Genomic DNA, 18,681 nt, shown 5'->3' with positions numbered 1-18,681 from the left:
ATTGAGAATACATAAAGGTGTTATAATGTATTTGTATGCAAACATCTTTTCTGAATTTAAAAGTACTAATCATCTAGTTTTTGAAAAGTATCTCTAATACGATTACAATATTTGTTGGTGTTAATGTAATTGATTACAGGTAAAAACAAAACAAACAAAAAAGCATCAGATTACATGTAACTGGATTACATGAAATGAGTTACTCCCCAATCCTGATTCACACACATATCAAAAGCTTATTCAGGCAAAAGAAAGATACATTATATCATTTGGACAGTATTGTGTAGCCATGCCTAGTCAACAATCATTTTGTAGTTTAACAGGAAAAAACATGGACCTTTTTATTAAGCTAATCCTGCATTGGATTGAAGTGTTGTAGTTATTGTACTGGATGGCATTTCTCAGGAAGAAATCTAAGGAAAAAAATGTCACAATATTTTATTATGAATGTCTTGTTGTACTGTGGCCCAGCTCTAGTCTGGTGCCTATTTTGTGTTCTATTAATGTGCCTCATGGCCCCATGAGAGCCAATTGGACACTCATTCCTGGCTCTCTTGCTGGCAGGCCAGTCCTCTGCGTCACACCCCAGGCAGTGGCACCTCTTCCTATTGTTGGACTGAGACTCAACTCTCAGTCTCTTGAAGGAATGCAGAGATCTCAAAAAGCAAAGCCCATCTGAAGTCCTGGGCTGAGGATCAAGAGGGACAACGTGTTAGATGATGAAAATGAAGAAAACAAAGCAGTATACAAATGTAAGGATCTGTAAACAACAACAAAAAGTACTATAAGTGAATGGACAGTATGTGGCCTATTGTGTGCATATATGATTTTATTTTTAATTTGCAGAGTCTTATAAGCATATGTGGGCTGGGCATCCTGAAGATGCAAGACACTATAATAAATGAAATCATACTAGACCCTAAGAGCCCTTACGTGTATCTGTGTTCCAGAGGTGCCATAGGTCCTCCTTAGTGAATGCAGAGCATACATACATCTGAGATCCACATTTCATAGTTCCTAAGTAATATTTTTATTTAATTTAACTAGGCAAGTCAGTTAAGAACAAATTCTTATTTACAATGACGGCCTAGGAACAGTGGGTTAACTGTCTTGTTCAGGGGCAGAACGACAGATTTTTACCTTGTCAGCTCAGGGATTTGATCTAACAACCTTTTGGTTACTGGCCCAACGCTCTAACCACTAGGCTACCTGTAATAGTAGAGCATACATTTCAGGTGGCTGTCTCAGAATGCTTGCTGTGGGTGGAGCCAGAGTATCAAGAAATATCCCAGGACTCCAGGAAGGACCTGGTGGTTGTTCACATGTAACATTTTATTTAACTAGTACAACACATCATCCTCAGGAGTTAAAAAGCAACAGGGACTGTCCTGGGGAGTCCAAGCCCTCTGGTTAAGAGTCTCCCTGGGGCTGTTGGGCTGCTCAGGGCTCCCTGCTCTGCTGGAGTCAGGAGTCCAGACACAGGGTGGCTCTGTGGATCAACAGGGACAACGTGACAGATGCTAAAGAGAGTGAAACAATACTCAAACAAACCAATCCAATGCAAAATCAAGCAAATTAGACAAATTAGCACACGAGACAGAGGTAGAACTCGTAACTGACAGGTAGCCAGGGTTGAAATAGTGATCATAACCAGACTGGAACGATTGGCTCCAGGCATTCAAATGAGGCAAGACCCAATCTGTAGATCAAGAGGGGGAAAAAAATTGCTCGTAAAGAGAGTGGATCAAGCAATTTACCAGAAAAATGAATTTACCAATATTCAAAGTTTAGCAGACTAAGCAGCATGGATCTTACCCAAGAGGGGGTTTGAGCTACTTTGGAGCTCCTCGTTCCTACTAGGGGAGCAGACATCAGTGGTCTCAGACCAATAGGACTGGGTCAACACAGAGTGGCGAGGACGTTCCTGGGGAGTCAAAGCCCTCTGGTCAGGAGACTCCCCGGGTCTCCAGAAGCAGGGTGGGTATGTGGATCAACAGGGACAAAGTGTCAGATGGTAAAGAGAGTGGAACAACACACTGAAACAAACCAATTGTTAAGTTCCCCAGTTTCTGTGTTGTGGTTTTGTTTGTATGTGTGTGTTTCAGGATGGCTTCCGGAAATTCTAAGCAGCGGATTGGTCGGCCCCATCAACGATTGGAGATCTGACCCTGCCCTCTCGTCAGGAGATACAGCTGTCTTCAATTATCGACCTCTTCTGAAGCTATAAAATCCAGTGTTCCTTTGTTAGGAGAAAGAGCTGATGGTTATGTCATTGTCACAGGGTTTAGACCAAGACGCAGCGGGAAAATGTATACTCATCTTCTTTTATTAACGGACAAAGAAGGAAAACCAAAACGTATACCAAAAACACGACGACAAAGAATAGGCGTGTAAGGCACAAAGCTATACACAGCAACAAACTCCCACAAAATCCCATGACAAAACACTCCTAAATATAGGACCTTCAATCAGAGGCAACGATAGACAGCTGCCTCCAATTGAAGGCCCCAATCCCCATTACCAAAACATAGAAATACAAACACCTAGACAGAACATAGAAAAACTAACATAGAACAATAACCAAAACCCTGGACTAATAAATCAAATACCCCTCTACCTAAATACATAGCCCAAACCATATAAACCAAATACCCCCTCTACATGAACACATACACAAACACACCCTGAACCTCATAAAACAAATACCCCCTGCCACGTCCTGACCAAACTATAAGAACAAATAACCCCTTTTACTGGTCAGGACGTGACAGTCATGTGTTGGTTGTTGCTCAGAGACAGGTTTTTGTTAAGTATTTTGTAGCTGCTGCTTCTAAGGTATGTGTGTCCCCATAGGACGCAGTGTTTTTGATTATTGAAATTGTTTGTATTCGGTTTCATTTGTTCCCAGGGGGGAAGGGGAAGGCACCTTGGGAGTGCTTAGGCAAAAGGCCTGTGGGCATAAATATACCAGAGTATGTACTTTGTCTATGCACACTAGGTAAGACCTGGCCGGACCATCCCCTGTATTTTGGTTAGTGCGCTAGGTAGGTAAGTTGTGGGTAGGTAAAGTAGGAGAGGGGGCTCTTTAACTTTAACTTTCTTTGCTTTGGTTCCGTCCAGCCCTTTTCCCAAAATGACCGTGTGACGGAATAAATTCCCTGTGAACGGTAAATTCTCCTCCTTTGTCATCCTTACCCGCACCTACAATCCCATTAATCTTTCACTCCACGGGGAGTTGAGTTGTAGCAGGGTGTTGCGTTCCCTCTTCCTAGAGGCGTGCGTCACACCAATCCAATACCAAATTCAGCAAATTAGATCAACTACCACACTAGACAGAGATGGAACTCATACCTGTTAGGTAGTCAATGTCTTCGGACTGAGACTACTGGTCTCTATTGGATAAGCTGTCCTGAGACATGTCCAGGAAGGAGGTTGGCCCATAACTCTCCCAAGCTGATTACCACATAATTGACATGCTCATCAACTATTGATTATGCAACAAACTGAACCAAATCTTCAGGGGTACTCATATAATGTCAGGAATCAAAATAAAATGGAGCAACCTACCGGAAAAAATAATTTACCAATATTCAAAGATTAGCAAAGATCTCTATTGGTAGAGCTGTGTTTAAAAAAAAAAATTCTTAGCTCTTACCCGAGAAGTGGTTCACAAAATTGGTTGCATGGATCACGTTGTCATCCTCATCAACACCAGGGTTGGAGGGAATGGAGTCATCTATGAACTTAACAAGATCTACAGGGGTCCTATTGGGACCCAAGCCTGGTGTTGAAAAGGATGGGTGATCATTTGCATTCATAGTTGCATCCATAGTCACATCTGCACTGTATGAGCAAGATGTCTTTTCTGAATTCATTGTGTTAAATTGTGTCTTTTGGTGATGTTTCAATATGACATTTATGCTGGTAAGATGATGCAACCTTTACAATTGTATTGATATTTCAACAACACTGCTTTAGCCATAGACAATATACCAATAGTGTTTTATATCTATGGCTTTAGCCACAGCTACAAAATAAATGTTTCTATGTGGTTTTAACAGCCATCTCCATGGTAATCAAATTCTAATGCATGGTGCATAGTGGCACGGAATACAATGTTTTGCCTTTTAAATGTTTTACTTTATGTATGAATTCTGAATGGCCAATACTTTATAAGGTACAATTACTAATTAAGAGCAAGTCCACAAGGACCTGGCCTGTTCCCTTGTAGATAATCTATTTATTTTGACGCAGTATTCGGTATATAAGTCTAGTTGACTCAAATACAGTTACATCAATCTCTTAACAGGGGAGCACTGCAGACAATTTCAAAGAAAATATTAATCTTTTGTTTTGGTCAAACATGTATTTAATTCATATGACTTTAAAAGCAGTTGTTACAGTTTGTACACTATACACAATGTAGAACATATCCAACACGACACATTTCTTTTAGTAACTTTTCTCCAAATATTAGATATGACATATCAGGTGTTGTATGCCAACTTTCCATGAAACTACTGCAAAAATATACGCTTAGACATTTTGATAACCCAATTTTATAACCCATTTTTATGAATCAATTTCCACATTGTTATGATGGTAAATTATGAATACAGCTAAATAATAAAAGGCGTAAAACACATATTACAGTTGTACAGTGTATGACTACGTTCACAGATATGAATTACACCTCAATGCATCAGCACAAATATTTCAAAAACCTTCTACAGCCCAATATATGTTTAAAAAAAGTGCATAAATTGTCAATCTGTCCTTCACAATATGCTAGCGAGGACTAGGTAGTAACTGAGTTATTATGCAATATCTGTAAAGAACAGATGTTTGCTTTTGTATTGGAGAAAGTCTTTAGCCTGAGTGCCAGTCTGTTTGTGCTATCATGCCAACTCCTTGTCCTGGGCATGTTTGGTTTGTCAGTGAGCAATTGAGTTAGCAAGAGCACAACCAGATCTGAGACCAGGCTAGAAGGTCTTTGCAAGAGAAAAATCAAAGAAAACATGCAAGTCATCATGCAAACCACTGGCAAAAGAAAATGTGCCTAAAAAAATAGGATATTTATGAAAATGTCATAATTGTAAACTTCATCTTACAGAAATCTCAATAAGTAAGAAAAAGCCGATAATTAATTACCGTAGGATACATTAGGTCAGTCATCTATGATCGTAAATAGCTATCATCTTCTGTGTATTATGTTTTACGCAGTACTGATTTATACATGGGGTATGATGGTATGGTCGAATAGCTTTCTGTAGCCATATTAATCGTCATATTCTTCAATAAATCCCTTTAAACCCATTTGGTTTGGACTCACATAGGGGAATCATTATCACTTATTAAATCACCCAAATCTCTCAAAAGCACATATGAGCCCTCACATACAGTATCTCAATACATCTCATATACAAGCAAACAAACAAACAAAAACAGCGTAGGCTAGACCTACAACCAGTATAGTATTCATGTGGAATGGAAACCAGGTTTTGCTGCGCTAACTACTACCGCTGCTGTTTAAAATTTAAGCAATGGCCCAGTGGGTCGACACAGGGTTGTGTTCATTAAGTCACACAACAGGCAACGTTTTTAAACCATTTTGCAATGGACAAGTCAAGGTATTTCCTCCCTCTTTCAATACATTTTCTTCTGCTTGCTACCCACTGAACACGACACAGTTTAAACCAGAGAACCAATGCTGAGCAGACAAACTAGCAGAGCAGCAGTGATCAATGCTAAAGGGAAGTGAGGACCTCTAGTGGCAGAAGAAGGAACGTTCAGAGTACCGTCCAGCTTGAGGCAGGATGTTATGGAGGTGTTGCAGCACTCTTGGTGGCATGTACCTGTTGTGGTCGTACACCAGGTGTTTTTTGTGCAGTCGGCATTGCAGCCTCCCATCCAGGTCGTTGTTGAACCAGTTGTGATCTTTTTCAACTGAAAAGAGAAACGTGGATTGAGAATGCATGGAGTTTGATAAGTATAAGGATGTACGAGATTGGCGAAAGGATATTCTCTCTTGTCTGAGTGATGTTATTGAGATTATAACAGATAATCATTGTTGTCGTGGCCAAATGTATTTTCCTTCATTCGTTATAAAATACTTAAAGTGTACATTTGTATCCTACAGCATTTACAGTTCAATGAAGCATGTCGAGTTTGTCTACTATGGGTATAGAATGATGAATAGGGTAGAGTGGGGGTGCACTATTAAGCCTACCTCACAGTAGGGCTGGTTGAGGGGACAAGGCATTGGGTCTTTGGTTATCCAGGTCTTGTAACAGTTCTGATCTGTGCACTGAAACATCTGGCACTTCTTAAGGTTCTGTAAACAGATGGATGATGTTAACAAAGGCTGGTAAACTCACAGACATTGAGCCCTTTGCACGCACGCACACACACACACACACACACACACACACACACACACACACACACACACACACACACACACACACACACACACACACACACACACACACAGACACACGTGTAACTGACGATTATGGATGAAGACAGTCATGAAAATAAAATAAACTTTATAACCGTTGAAAAAACAAAGTATTCACACCCTTTGACTTTTTCGACATCGTGTTGTGTTACAAGTGGGATAAAAATGTATGTAAATGTAATTTTTTTGTCAACGATCTACACAAAATACTCTGTCAGAGTGAAAGAAAAATTCTAACAAGACTAAAGAATTTACAGAAAATAAGACGCTAATATGCAGTATCTTGATTAGATAAGTATTCGACCCCCATAACATGATGCAGCCACCACTATGCTTGAAAATATGGAGAATGGTACTCAGTAATGTATTGGATTTGCCCCAAACATAACACTTTGTATTCAGGACACTAAAGTATAATTTTAGTGCCTTGTTGAAAAAAATGCATGTTTTGGAATATTTTTACAGGCTTCCTTCTTTTCACTCTGTCAATTAGGTTAATATTGTGGAGTAATTGCAATTAAACTCATGGTGAAATCAGACCAAATGACAGATTTCAGACTAATCAGACCAAAGGACAGATTTCCACCGGTCTAATGTCCATTGCTTGTGTTTCTTGGCCCAAGCAAGTCTATTCTTATTATTGGTGTCCTTTAGTAGTGGTTCATTTGCAGCAATTTGACCATGAAGGCCTGATTTAACCCAGTCTCCTCTGAACAGTTGATTTTGTGTCTGTTACTTGAACTCCGTGAAGCATTTATTTGGGCTGCAATTTCTGAGGCTGGTAACTCTAATGAACTTATCCTCTGCAGCAGAGGTAACTCTGGGTTTTCCTTTCCTGTGGAGGTCCTCATGAGAGCCAGTTTCATCATAGCGCTTGATGGTTTTTTCGACTGCACTTGAAGAAACTTTCAAAGTTCTTGAAATGTTCCGTATTGACTGACCTTCATGTCTTAAAGGAATGATGAATCGTCGTTTCTCTTTGCATATTTAAGCTGTTCTTGCAATAATATGGACTTGGTAATTTACTAAATAGGGCTGTCTTCAGTATACCACCCACTACCTTGTCACAACACAACTGATTGGCTGAAACGCATTAAGAAGGAAAGAAATTCCACATATGAACTTTTAACAAGGCACACCAGTTAATTGAAATGCATTCCAGAATGCCAAGTGTGCAAAGCTGTCATCAAGGCAAAGGGTGGCTACTTTGAAGAATCTCAAAAACACTTTTTTGGTTACTATATGATTCCATATGTGTTATTTCATAGTTTTGATGTCTCCACTATCATTCTACAATGTAGAAAATAGTCCAAATAAATAAAAATGAGTAGGTGTGTACAAACTTTTGCCTGGTAGAAGAGGACTGGCCACCCCTCATAGCCTGGTTCCTCTCTAGGTTTCTTCCTAGGTTTTTTTGCCTTTCTAGGGAGTTTTTCCTAGGGAGTTTTTCCTAGCCACCGTGCTTCTTTCACATGCATTGCTTGCTGTTTGGGGTTTTAGGCTGGGTTTCTGTACAGCACTTTGAGATTTCAGCTGATGTACGAAGGGCTATATAAATAAATTTGATTTGATTTGGTGCTGTATTTATACAGTGGGGTGCTGAATAATTGGATCCCTTGATAAAGATGAGTAAATAAAGACTATAAATAAATAATGCAAATACTGAGCTATATTGTATGTTCCCTTTTTTAAAAACATATAATTATTTTATACCAATACAATTGCTCAGAGAAAGAGATTTTGTTTTAACAAGTAATACAAACAATCTAAAAAAAAAAAGACTGGATCCCCTGTTTTCATTAGTTCCCTTGCGACGATAACGACACTTCTCTAAAATGTTAGGAGATTTGAGAACACACTGGGAGGGATCTTAGACCATTCCTCCATACAGAATATTTTCAGATCCTTGATATTCTACATCTGCGTTTATGGACATGCCCTCTTCAATTAAAACCACAGGTTTTCAATGGGGTTCAAGTCCAGAGACTGAGATGGCCATTGCAAAATAATGATTTTAGGTCAATTAACCCTTTCTTTGTGCTTGGGGTTATTGTCTTGCTGGAAGATTCACTTGCAGCCAAGTTTCAGCCTCCTGTCAGAGGCAACCAGGTTTTTGGCTTAAATGCCCTGGTACTTGGTAACGTTCATGATGCCGTTGACCTTACAATGGCCCCTGGAACAGTGGAAGCAAAATAGCCCATAACATCAAAGATCTCCTGAGTCGCGCAGCGGTCTAAGGCTAGAGGCGTCACTACAGACCCTGGTTCGATCCCGGGCTGTATCACAACTGAATGTGATCAGGAGTCCCATAGGGCGGTACACAATTGGCCCAGCGTCGTCCGAGTTAGGGGAGGGTTTGGCCGGGGCAGGCCGTCATTGTAAAATAACAATTTGTCCTTAACTGACTAGCCTAGTTAAATAAAGGTTAAATAAAAAAATATACCACCATATTTTACAATAGGGATGAGTATTTTCTGCCTAAGCATTGTTCTTTTCAAATGCCAAACCCACCGCTGGTGTGCGTGGCCAAAGACAGATGGTCAGAGGACATGAAAATAGACCTCTTTGGCCACACCAGAGAGATTTACAGAGGGTCAAAGATCATACCACCAAGACATGCTAACCTCTCACCATTACCAATAACAGGGGAGGTTAGCATATCTTGGGTGTATGATCTTTGATCCTCTAACTTTCTCATACATCAGTATTCACGATTTATTCAGGATTATGTGTAATCATAGTAGCATCCACTTTAATGTAGAAGTATTTCAAATATATTCTATTCTTATTTACAATAAAAGTTATTCCAAAATGACACAATACATTATTTACATTGGGCATATAATGATCTGAAACACAACCAAAATAGTCACAAGCTTTATATAGCCATACTAGGAATATGGGACCAAATACTAAACTTTTGACTACTTTATTTATAAAGATCTTTGGTAACACTTTACTTGACGTCCAGTGTCATATGTTATGACACGGTCATAACCATGTCATATGTCATAACGGCTGACATAACTTGTCATAACACGGTCAACTGTCATGACACATATTTAGACTTGTGACATATGTTATTTTAAGGCTTGGTATGACATCTACTTAAGTGTAAAAACCCACAAAACCTACCACACAGGGCAAAACATTCCAATACAGCATGGCCTACATGTCAACAGTATGTTTATGCTGTAAATTGACCATATTGAATTACCATTGTAATTGCTCACACATTGATGTCAGATATGCACCTACCCCAATGCTCTGTTGCTGATGACTGGGATGAATGCAGGAGCAGATTTCAGGAGCAGGACAAGACACTCTTTGTGACTGATGACTGATATAAGGGCATGTACGTGATGACTTATATTATCATGATGGTCATAATGCTTCTTGACAGTGTCATGTGTATTTTCTTAGTCCAAGTAAAGTGACACAGGATGGTCAACATGCTTCATGACAGTGTAATAATGTGTATTTTCTACAAGTTATTTAGAATATGATGAAAAAAACATGCCTAAAGAATTCATTACAACAAAGGATTTAAGAAACAAACATTGAAATGAAAGGAAACTTCTTGGCAGGGAAAAAACAAATGTGAACTTTTATGTAGGTGTCATAACCAGCCATAAAATACCACAATATATGTCACAACAGGTGTAAATGTGTCAGTCATGACAATGTTATGACAGGTTATGTCAGCTGTTATGACATGATTATGACCGTGTCATAACGTGCTATGAGAAGGAAAGGGTTGCCGAATCGGTAAAGGTGTAATTAAGACCCCAAAATGTTTTTTAAAAATTATATTACATGGTAAAACAAATCTCTTTGAGCAATTGTATTTTTGTAAGCATACACTATAGCTCAGTAATTGAATTATTTATTTTATACAATCATTATTGCTCATCTTTATCAAGTGTGTCAATAATTTCGTTCCTCACTCACAGTGCCTTCGGAAAGTATTTAGATCCCTTGACTTTTTCCATATTTTGATACATTACAGCCCCATTCTAAAACGGATTGCATTTTTTAAATTCCTCAGCAAACTACACACAATACCCCATAATGACAAAGCAAAAACAGGCTTTTATACATTTTTGCAAACGTATAAAAATAAATAAACCTTATTTACATAAGTATTCAGACCCTTTGCGATGAGACTCAAGTGCATCCTGTTTCCATTGATCATCCTTGAGACGTTTCTACAACTTGATTGGAGTCCACCTGTGGTAAATTCAATTGATTGGGCATGATTTGAAAAGGCACACACCTGTCTATATAAGGTTCCACAGTTGACAGTGAATGTCAGAGCAAAAACCAAGCCATGGGGTTGAAGGAGTTGTCCATAGAGCTCAGAGACAGGACTGTGTTTAGGTACAGATCTGGGGAAGGATACCAAAAAATGTCTGCAGCATTGAAGGTCCCCAAGAACACAGTGGCCTCCTTCATTGTTAAATGGAACAAGTTTGGAACCACCAATACTCTTCCTAGAGCAGGCCACCCGGCCAAACATGGAATTGAGGGAGAAGGGCCTTGGTCAGGGAGGTGACCAAGAATGCGATGATCACTCTGACAGAGCTTCAGAGTTCCTTTGTGGAGATGGGAGAATCTTCCAGAAGGACAACCAAGATTCTCTGGTCTGATGAAACCAAGATTGAACTCTTTGGCCTGAATGCCAAAGGTCACATCTGGAAGGAACCTGGCACCATCCCTATGGTAAAGCACGGTGGTGGCAGCATCATGCTGTGGGGAAGTTTTTCAGTGACAGGGACTGAGAGACTAGTTACGATCGAGAGAAAGATGAAGTCCTGAGTGCTCTGGAGCAGGTTCTCAGACTGGGGCGAAAGTTCACCTTCCAACAGGACAACAACCCTAAGCACACAGCCAAGACAACGCAGGAGTGGCTTCGGGACAAATCTCTGAATGTCCTTGAGTGGCCCAGCCAGAGCCCGGACTTAAACCTGATCGAACATCTCTGGAGAGAGCTGTGCATCAAGGCTCCCAATCCAACCTGACAGAGCTTGAGAGGATCTGCAGAGAAGAATGGGAGAAGCTCCCCAAATACAGGTGTGCCAAGCTTGTAGCGTCATACCCAAGAAGAGTCAAGGCTGTAATCACTGCCAAAGGTGCTTCAACAAAGTACTGAGTAAAGGGTCTGAATACTTATTAGGTATTCAGACCCTTTACTCAGTACTTTGTTGAAGCACCTTAAGCTTGGTGATATTTCAGTTTATAAAATGTTTATATATTTGCAAAAATGTCTAAACCTGTTTTTGCTCTGTCATTATGGGGTATTGTCTGTAGATTGATGAGGGGAAAAACGATTTAATCCATGTTAGAATAAGTAACTTAACAAAATGTGGAAAAAGTCAAGGGGTCTGAAAACTTTCCCGAATGCACTGTATATATTTTGGTGGGGAGGAACGAACAGCTGACTACCGGGCATTCATGCAGTTGAGCCCGTTTCCGCGCTAACATGGACTCATTACAAAGTGATTAAGCTTTGTTCCTCATTGCTGAAACAAGCAAGGTGTCTTTGGTTGCCTAGACAACTCCCCCTCTCTGCAACAGCAGCACAGGAGCGGTGGAGAGGACAAAATGTGCGTCTTTAAAACTATTATAATGGTGACCACTGTCCCTTGGCTGAACAATAACAACTGTCATCCAAAATTCCATGACCGTCACAGCCCTAACACACACACACACACACAGTCCCAGATTGCCCCTTCAATGTGTATTGAAATGTACCCTAACATATTGGGAAATTTACTGTAGTAGGCCTACATCAACCAGAGAACTTCAAGTTGCCGCCCAGAAGCTAGTTCTTACATTGGTTGGAATAGCAGTTGTAGTGGTGGTGGTGGCAGCTGCTGCTGCTGTTGTTGTTCTGGTGGTGGTGGTCATCATCACTGTAGTCACTGGAGGAACAATTCAAAGAAGTTTTTTTGAGATGACTCATGTCTCAATACTGTATATAGTACTTTCATGCACATATAATGCAGTTCAGATTTATTCAAAGTAAATAGCATGTTTTACAGATGTGTTGAAATGAAAGGAATCGTGATAAGATACTATGCATTGTACTTGTACCCCAGTATTTCTACCTGCACATTCATCTTCTGCACATCAATCGCTCCAGTGTTTAATTGGTATATTGTAATTACTTCGCCACCATGGCCTATTTGTTGCCTTACCTCCCTTATCTTACCTCATTTGCACACACTGTATATATACTTTTTCTACTGTATGTTTGTTTATTCCATGTGTAACTCTGTGTTGTTGTATGTGTCGAACTGCTTTGCTTTATTCTTGGCCAGGTCGCACTTGTAAATGAGAACTTGTTCTCAACCTGCCTTCCTGGTTAAATAAAGGTGAAATAAAAAAGTACAAAAAAACAAAACATTGTCAGAACTAATAGTTCAACAGACCAACAGACATAGCTCAGCACCATACAGTAACAGTCTCCCAATGGATGTGGTGGTGATACATATAAGCATTAATCTCTCACAGTAAAAGACAGGGTTTTTACAGGCTCACCAACTCCAACACTAAGGACACCATAGTACGCTTTGACTGAGTCTTGCACACAGTTTACAAGGAAACTGAAGAAATGCAGAATAGCATAGAAAACAGTCATTATACAGGGCACTTAGATATCAAATCTAGGACATGTATTTTTTTAATGAGTGAGCTAGTCCCACTCCTTAGGTATTTTTTGTGTTTATTAGACAGGATGGATAGAGGAAAGTAAGGAGGAGAGAGGGTGCTTGAGCAGTGGGATGGATTTGAACCCATGCTTTCAGAGATACACAGTGCATGTGATCCAGAGGCAGCGTTTTAAACCAGTGGACCACTGCAGGCCACAGGACATTGATTTTCTTTATTGGAAAAAAAAAAATATTGGAAAAACGAAAAAAGATTTACCTGTTGTAGTGTTTGCGCGAACCATGGAGGCCAGGGTAGAGCTAAGACAGCCAGTGGAGTTGCAGCATCCCATGGTACAGTTGGTCTGAGTGTTATTGACACAGGCATTCCTGCAGGAGGAACTGCAGCCACCGGTGTAAGTCATGTCTTCCTGTCTCTTCAGCTGAGAAGGCATCACACACATTTTGTTAGCACACTCTTAAAAACAAATACCCTTACATTTAAATGGTGTGAAACTTTTAGTAGTAGGGCCAGGAAGATTATATCTAAAATAGGTGTGACACAAATTAATGACAGCAGATGCAACATGAACTATAGCACGCAACAAAAAAATTCTAGTTGTGTAAGAAATTGTAAGTACATTTGTATTATTCAAATTCTAAAAATCTGCAATTCACGCATAGCGTATACTGTACCTCACAGAAGGTGATATTAGCGTTGCATGAAACAGAAGTCATATTCATGTACACATCGTAGCAGTCTGAGTAGTTACAGGAGAACTGGCGACAGGATATCTATGAGAGAGAGAGAGAGAGAGAGAGAGAGAGCGAAGGAGAGAGACGATCAGAGCACCGCATCTATCTATGCTTTCTCTAAATCAAACAGCAATATCGGTCTGACTTTGTATGAAGTACAACTTAGAAAATCTATACAGCATACATAAAGTCTACACTACACAGATCAACTGTACTTTTATGTCATACTCTATAATAAAGGGTGCATAAAGGCTGCCATGACCAATGTAGAGGGCATTGCTAAATGTGACATAATTGGCTAATTCCTCCCAAAACTGTGCTTTATAAAGGGCGACGTGTTAATTGATGTGAAATTGCTTGTCTTGAGGAAAGCTCCCAGATAAGGCATTAAAAGGGCTGGAAAGCGGACTACATGTATCATGAAATAATCTCTCCCACCAAGTTACTTCATCCCTCAGTGCCAACATGCACTGACACAAACACTGACCCAGTCATCAGCCCCTCAACCCCCTCACCCACACCCAAGCACTGTGGTGATGTACACTGAGTGGTTGAAGTGGACTGAAAAAAAACCCGGTTTGTATTCACTTCGTTTTTTCCCCAATCAATTTGGCACATTTTTCAGATGTAAGGGGGTGTATTTTCAAAACACTGAGTAATGCCCATTATCTTATATTCAGAACCTGTCACGTCCTGACCCTAGTAAGATGTAATTTTCTATAGTAGAGTAGGTCAGGGCGTGACAGGGGGTTGTTTGGATTAATCTCCAATTGGAGGCAGCTGATCCTCGTTGCCTCTGATTGGAGATCGTATTTAAGTAGGGGTTTTTCTTCCTGGGTTTTTGTGGGTAGTTGTTTTCTGCTTAGTGTATGTCACCTGACGGAACTGTTGTCGGTCGTTTTTGTTGTTTTGTTAAAGTGTTTTCATTAAAAGGAAATATGAGCGCTTCACACACCACATTTTGGTCCCCTTTATACGACCCATGTTACAGAACCTTTCATTGTGCATTAATTGGAGTTGAATACATATTTAACCCCTGAGTCATACATGCAAAATCTAAGTTTTTCATGAAATACCATAACATTTAGTTTAGTCACCTATACATCAGATAATGATAGACTCGTCATTTAACTAACATTTAATCCAACATCAAAAAATACTAGATACAATTTTCGAAACTGTTCTTTTTAGTAGATGGTAAATACCATTTTCCATACAGTATTTAGCTATAACTTGACGGCAAAGTTTACGGCAAACCAATTTTTTTTATCAGTTTATCAGTATCCTTAAACAGTACATAAGTAAAATAAATAATCAGATGTAAGGGTAGTATGTATTGTAAAGCTGATGCAGTATAACCCGTCTCTCTGCTTGACAAAATGAATCATGTCAGGAATCCCGCTTCCTGAGTCTGTTTCTGCCTGAGCTGACTGTTTTTTTGTTTGGAGTGTTGTCTAAGGTTCCTGAACGCACCCTGTCTGGTTGCTAGGCAACGAAGTTAGGCGGGAGATCTAGTGATTACCCACACCTGCATCTCATCAACCTTCTGCACACCTGGTCCTGATCATCACCTCTTCTTAAGCCCTGAGCTGACATCCATTCCCTGCCGGATCGTTAGCAACGAACAGTATGTTGTGCCAGCATATCAGCCTCATGTTTCCTGAGCTTGTTTTGTTGTTTTGTACTTGTTGCTGGTTACTCACTCCCGTTTACTCTGTCTACAGTCATTCTCCCGGAACATTCAACTCCCTTGCCTGGCCGTCGGTGGATACAGTGACGTCATTGGATCAACCCGTTTACTCTCATCAACTCACCTCCGCTGCCGCTCCGTCTCCTGGATTACTCAATATACACATCAAGACTACCAATAAATACTCACTTTCATTTTACTCACCTTGTCCTGGTCTGCTTCTGGGTTCTGTCTTAGAGAATCGTGACAGAACGATCTGGCCAAAAATGAACCCAGCGGACCTGGACTCCGTTCACCATGCCATTTCCCTTCAGGAGAAGATGTTGGGACAACACGGCGCTACAGGAGATCGCGCTTTCAGTTCAGAATCTTTCTACTACTCTGACGAATATCCAGGCTCAGCTCAGTTTGCCGGCGGATCATCCACCACCTGCTACACCCCTCTCACCTGTCGCTTTTGGAGATGTTTCCTTCCGTGAGCCCAAGGTCCCGACTCCAGATAAATACGAAGGGGATTTGGGAAGATGCCGTTTGTTTCTTATGCAGTGTGGACTAGTTTTTGATCGACAGCCCTACTCTTACGCCACAGACAAGGCTAGGATAGCCTTTGTTATTGAACTGCTGCGTGGAAGAGCTCTGGAGTGGGCATCAGCCATATGGGAACAGGACACCTGCATGGGGTCATACCAGGGTTTCACGGCAGAGATGAGAACTTTTTGACCACCCTGTCCAAGGTAAGGACGCAGCTAAGCGGTTGTTCTCCCTTTGCCAAGGAGCTCGCAGTGTGGCCGATTTTGTAATCAAATTCAGGACATTGGCTGTGGAGAGTGGGTGGAATGAGGAATCACTACAAGCGTTTTTTTTACCAGGGGTTGTCTGAACAACTCAAGAATGAGTTGATCTCTTACCCTGAGTCTAGGGACCTGGACAGTTTGGTAGCATTAGCTATTCGGGTGGATAATAGAGTCCGAGAGAGAAAGAGGGAAAAGCAATGGGGCACGTCCAAGCAATCAGCTGCTCGGTTACCTATTGGGTCAGGAAATGGACCGGAACGAGTCGATCATGATTCAACTCACGGGATTAGTGAAGGGGTCCTGCTTCCAGATCCTGAACCCATGCAAGTGGGGCGGTACGGGTTAACCCAGGAGGAGCGCCGACGTAGACGTAAGACCAACAGCTGCCTTTACTGTGGTACCTCGGGACATTACATCTCCGCTTGTCCTCAGCACCCGTTAAACGGCTCAGCTCGCTAAAGGTGGGAGGTCTTTTAGCGAGCCAGTTTCAACCTCTCAATAGTTTTGTTAGACCTTTTTTCCCTGCTACCCTCATGAACAAGACTCAGAGTTTAGCGATTAACGCATTTATCGACTCGGGTGCAGATGGCAGCTTTATAGATGCCGACTTAGTGGAACAGCTGGGGCTTTCTAAGGAGAAGCTACCGGAAGCCATTGAAGCTACCACTCTGAACGGCAGTAGTCTGGCACGTATCACTATGAGGACTGAACCAGTTAAGATGTTGTTGTCAGGGAATCATTCAGAGGTTATATCCTTCCTCATTTTGCCTTCTCCCCATGTTCCCCTGGTTCTTGGATACCCCTGGCTGAGAGAACACAATCCCACATTTGATTGGGTGACCGGCAAGGTAACTAGTTGGAGCACTGCATGCCATGCTAACTGTCTGAGGACGGCCTGTCCCCATCCTGTTCCCAGTAAGGTCAGTGACTCTAACTCCCCAGATTTGTCCCTGGTTCCTGAAACTTATCACAAATTGGGTGAGGTGTTCAGTAAGCAGAAGGCACTGTCACTTCCTCCCCACCGACTGTATGATTGTGCCATTAACCTGTTTCCTGGAGCTGTCTATCCCAAGGGATGATTATACAGCATCTCTCGACCTGAACGGGAAGCTTTGGAGACCTACATAAAGGAGTCTCTAGCTGCTGGTCTCATTCGTCCCTCGTCTTCCCCACTGGGGGCAGGATTCTTTTTTGTGAGTAAAAAGGATGGTTCTCTTCGACCGTGTATTGATTACCGGGGGTTGAATGATATTACGGTCAAGAACAAGTATCCCCTGCCTTTGATGAACTCTGCTTTCGATTCCTTACAGGGTGCTACGGTGTTTACTAAACTTGACCTACGCAATGCGTATCATCTGGTCCGTGTCAGAGAGGGGGACGAGTGGTTGACTGGTTTCAATACACCGATGGGTCATTTCGAGTATCTGGTGATGCTGTTTGGATTGACCAATGTTCCAGAGCATGGTGAATGATGTATTGAGAGATATGATCGGTCTGTTCGTGTTCGTTTACCTGGATGACATTTAGATTTTTTTCTAAGGAGCATTCCAGCCACGTCCAGCATGTCAAGCAGGTTCTGCAGCGATTGCTGGAGAACCGCCTGTTTGTGAAGGCCGAGAAGTGTGACTTTCACACCCACACTACATCCTTCCTCGGGTACATCATCTCCCGGGGAGAGATTAAGATAGACCAAGAGAAGGTTAGGGCAGTTCTGGATTGGGCCCAGCCTGACACGAGATTTCAGCTCCAGAGGTTTCTGGGGTTTGCGAATTTCTATCGTCGGTTTATCCGAGACTACAGCCGTGTGGCCACTCCATTAACTGCTCTGACTTCTAGCACCAGGACCTTCAGTTGGAATCCGGAGGCAGATCGAGCGTTTCTGGAATTGAAGAGTTGATTCACCAATCCCCCGACTCTTTCTCAACCTGACGCTGCCCGACAGTTTGTCGTGGAAGTGGACGCGTCTGATGTGGGGGTTGGCGCCATCCTGTCCCAGCGAAGCTCCATTGACGGCTAACTCCATCCCTGCGCTTTCTACTCTCGTTGTCGGCGGAAAGGAATTACGATGTGGGTAACCGGGAGCTTCTTGCAGTGAAACTGGCCTTGGAGTGGCGCCACTGGTTGGAGGGAGTGGAGCAACCGTTTTATTGTCTGGACTGACCACAAGAATCTAGCGTACTAGCAATAAGCTAGACGTCTCAACTCGCGTCAGGCCAGGTGGGCTTTGTTTTTTGGACGTTTAAATTTTTCCCTGACATTCCGCCCTGGATCTAAGAACGGCAAGGCGGACGCCTTGTCCCGGATGTTCTCCAAGACGGAGGAGAGTGGGGC

General features: G+C 41.6%; 1 protein-coding gene and 2 long non-coding RNA genes across 5 annotated transcripts in view; 1 reads left to right on the top strand and 2 right to left on the bottom strand.

Moving 5' to 3' along the window:
• Positions 1–1,246: 1,246 nt before the first annotated feature.
• Positions 1,247–1,972, bottom strand: LOC115177253 (uncharacterized). The gene is made up of 3 exons (XR_003872378.1): positions 1,816–1,972; positions 1,621–1,699; positions 1,247–1,489 (listed from the first exon to the last, which is right to left on the bottom strand). It is a non-coding gene; the product is annotated as an uncharacterized LOC115177253 (long non-coding RNA).
• A 2,379-nt stretch (positions 1,973–4,351) lies between these two features.
• Positions 4,352–18,681, bottom strand: part of LOC115177247 (serine-rich adhesin for platelets) — a 32,151-nt gene continuing 17,821 nt past the window's right edge. For all 3 annotated transcript variants that reach the window (XM_029737852.1, XM_029737853.1, XM_029737854.1), the window contains 5 exons: positions 13,807–13,905; positions 13,391–13,553; positions 12,296–12,384; positions 6,230–6,334; positions 4,352–5,946 (listed from right to left, as the gene is read on the bottom strand). In XM_029737852.1, the coding sequence (XP_029593712.1) occupies positions 5,692–5,946; positions 6,230–6,334; positions 12,296–12,384; positions 13,391–13,553; positions 13,807–13,905 (711 nt within the window). In that variant the 3' untranslated portion in view covers positions 4,352–5,691. The remainder of the gene's footprint in view (positions 5,947–6,229; positions 6,335–12,295; positions 12,385–13,390; positions 13,554–13,806; positions 13,906–18,681) is intronic.
• LOC115177248 (uncharacterized) lies at positions 15,317–15,753 on the top strand. The gene is made up of 2 exons (XR_003872377.1): positions 15,317–15,493; positions 15,591–15,753. It is a non-coding gene; the product is annotated as an uncharacterized LOC115177248 (long non-coding RNA).

This window comes from Salmo trutta, chromosome 37 (assembly GCF_901001165.1).
Source record: "Salmo trutta chromosome 37, fSalTru1.1, whole genome shotgun sequence".
Classification (NCBI taxonomy): Eukaryota; Metazoa; Chordata; class Actinopteri; order Salmoniformes; family Salmonidae; genus Salmo; species Salmo trutta.
The sequence above is the reverse complement of the archived record's forward strand: the minus strand, read 5'-3'. Positions and strand labels throughout refer to the sequence as shown.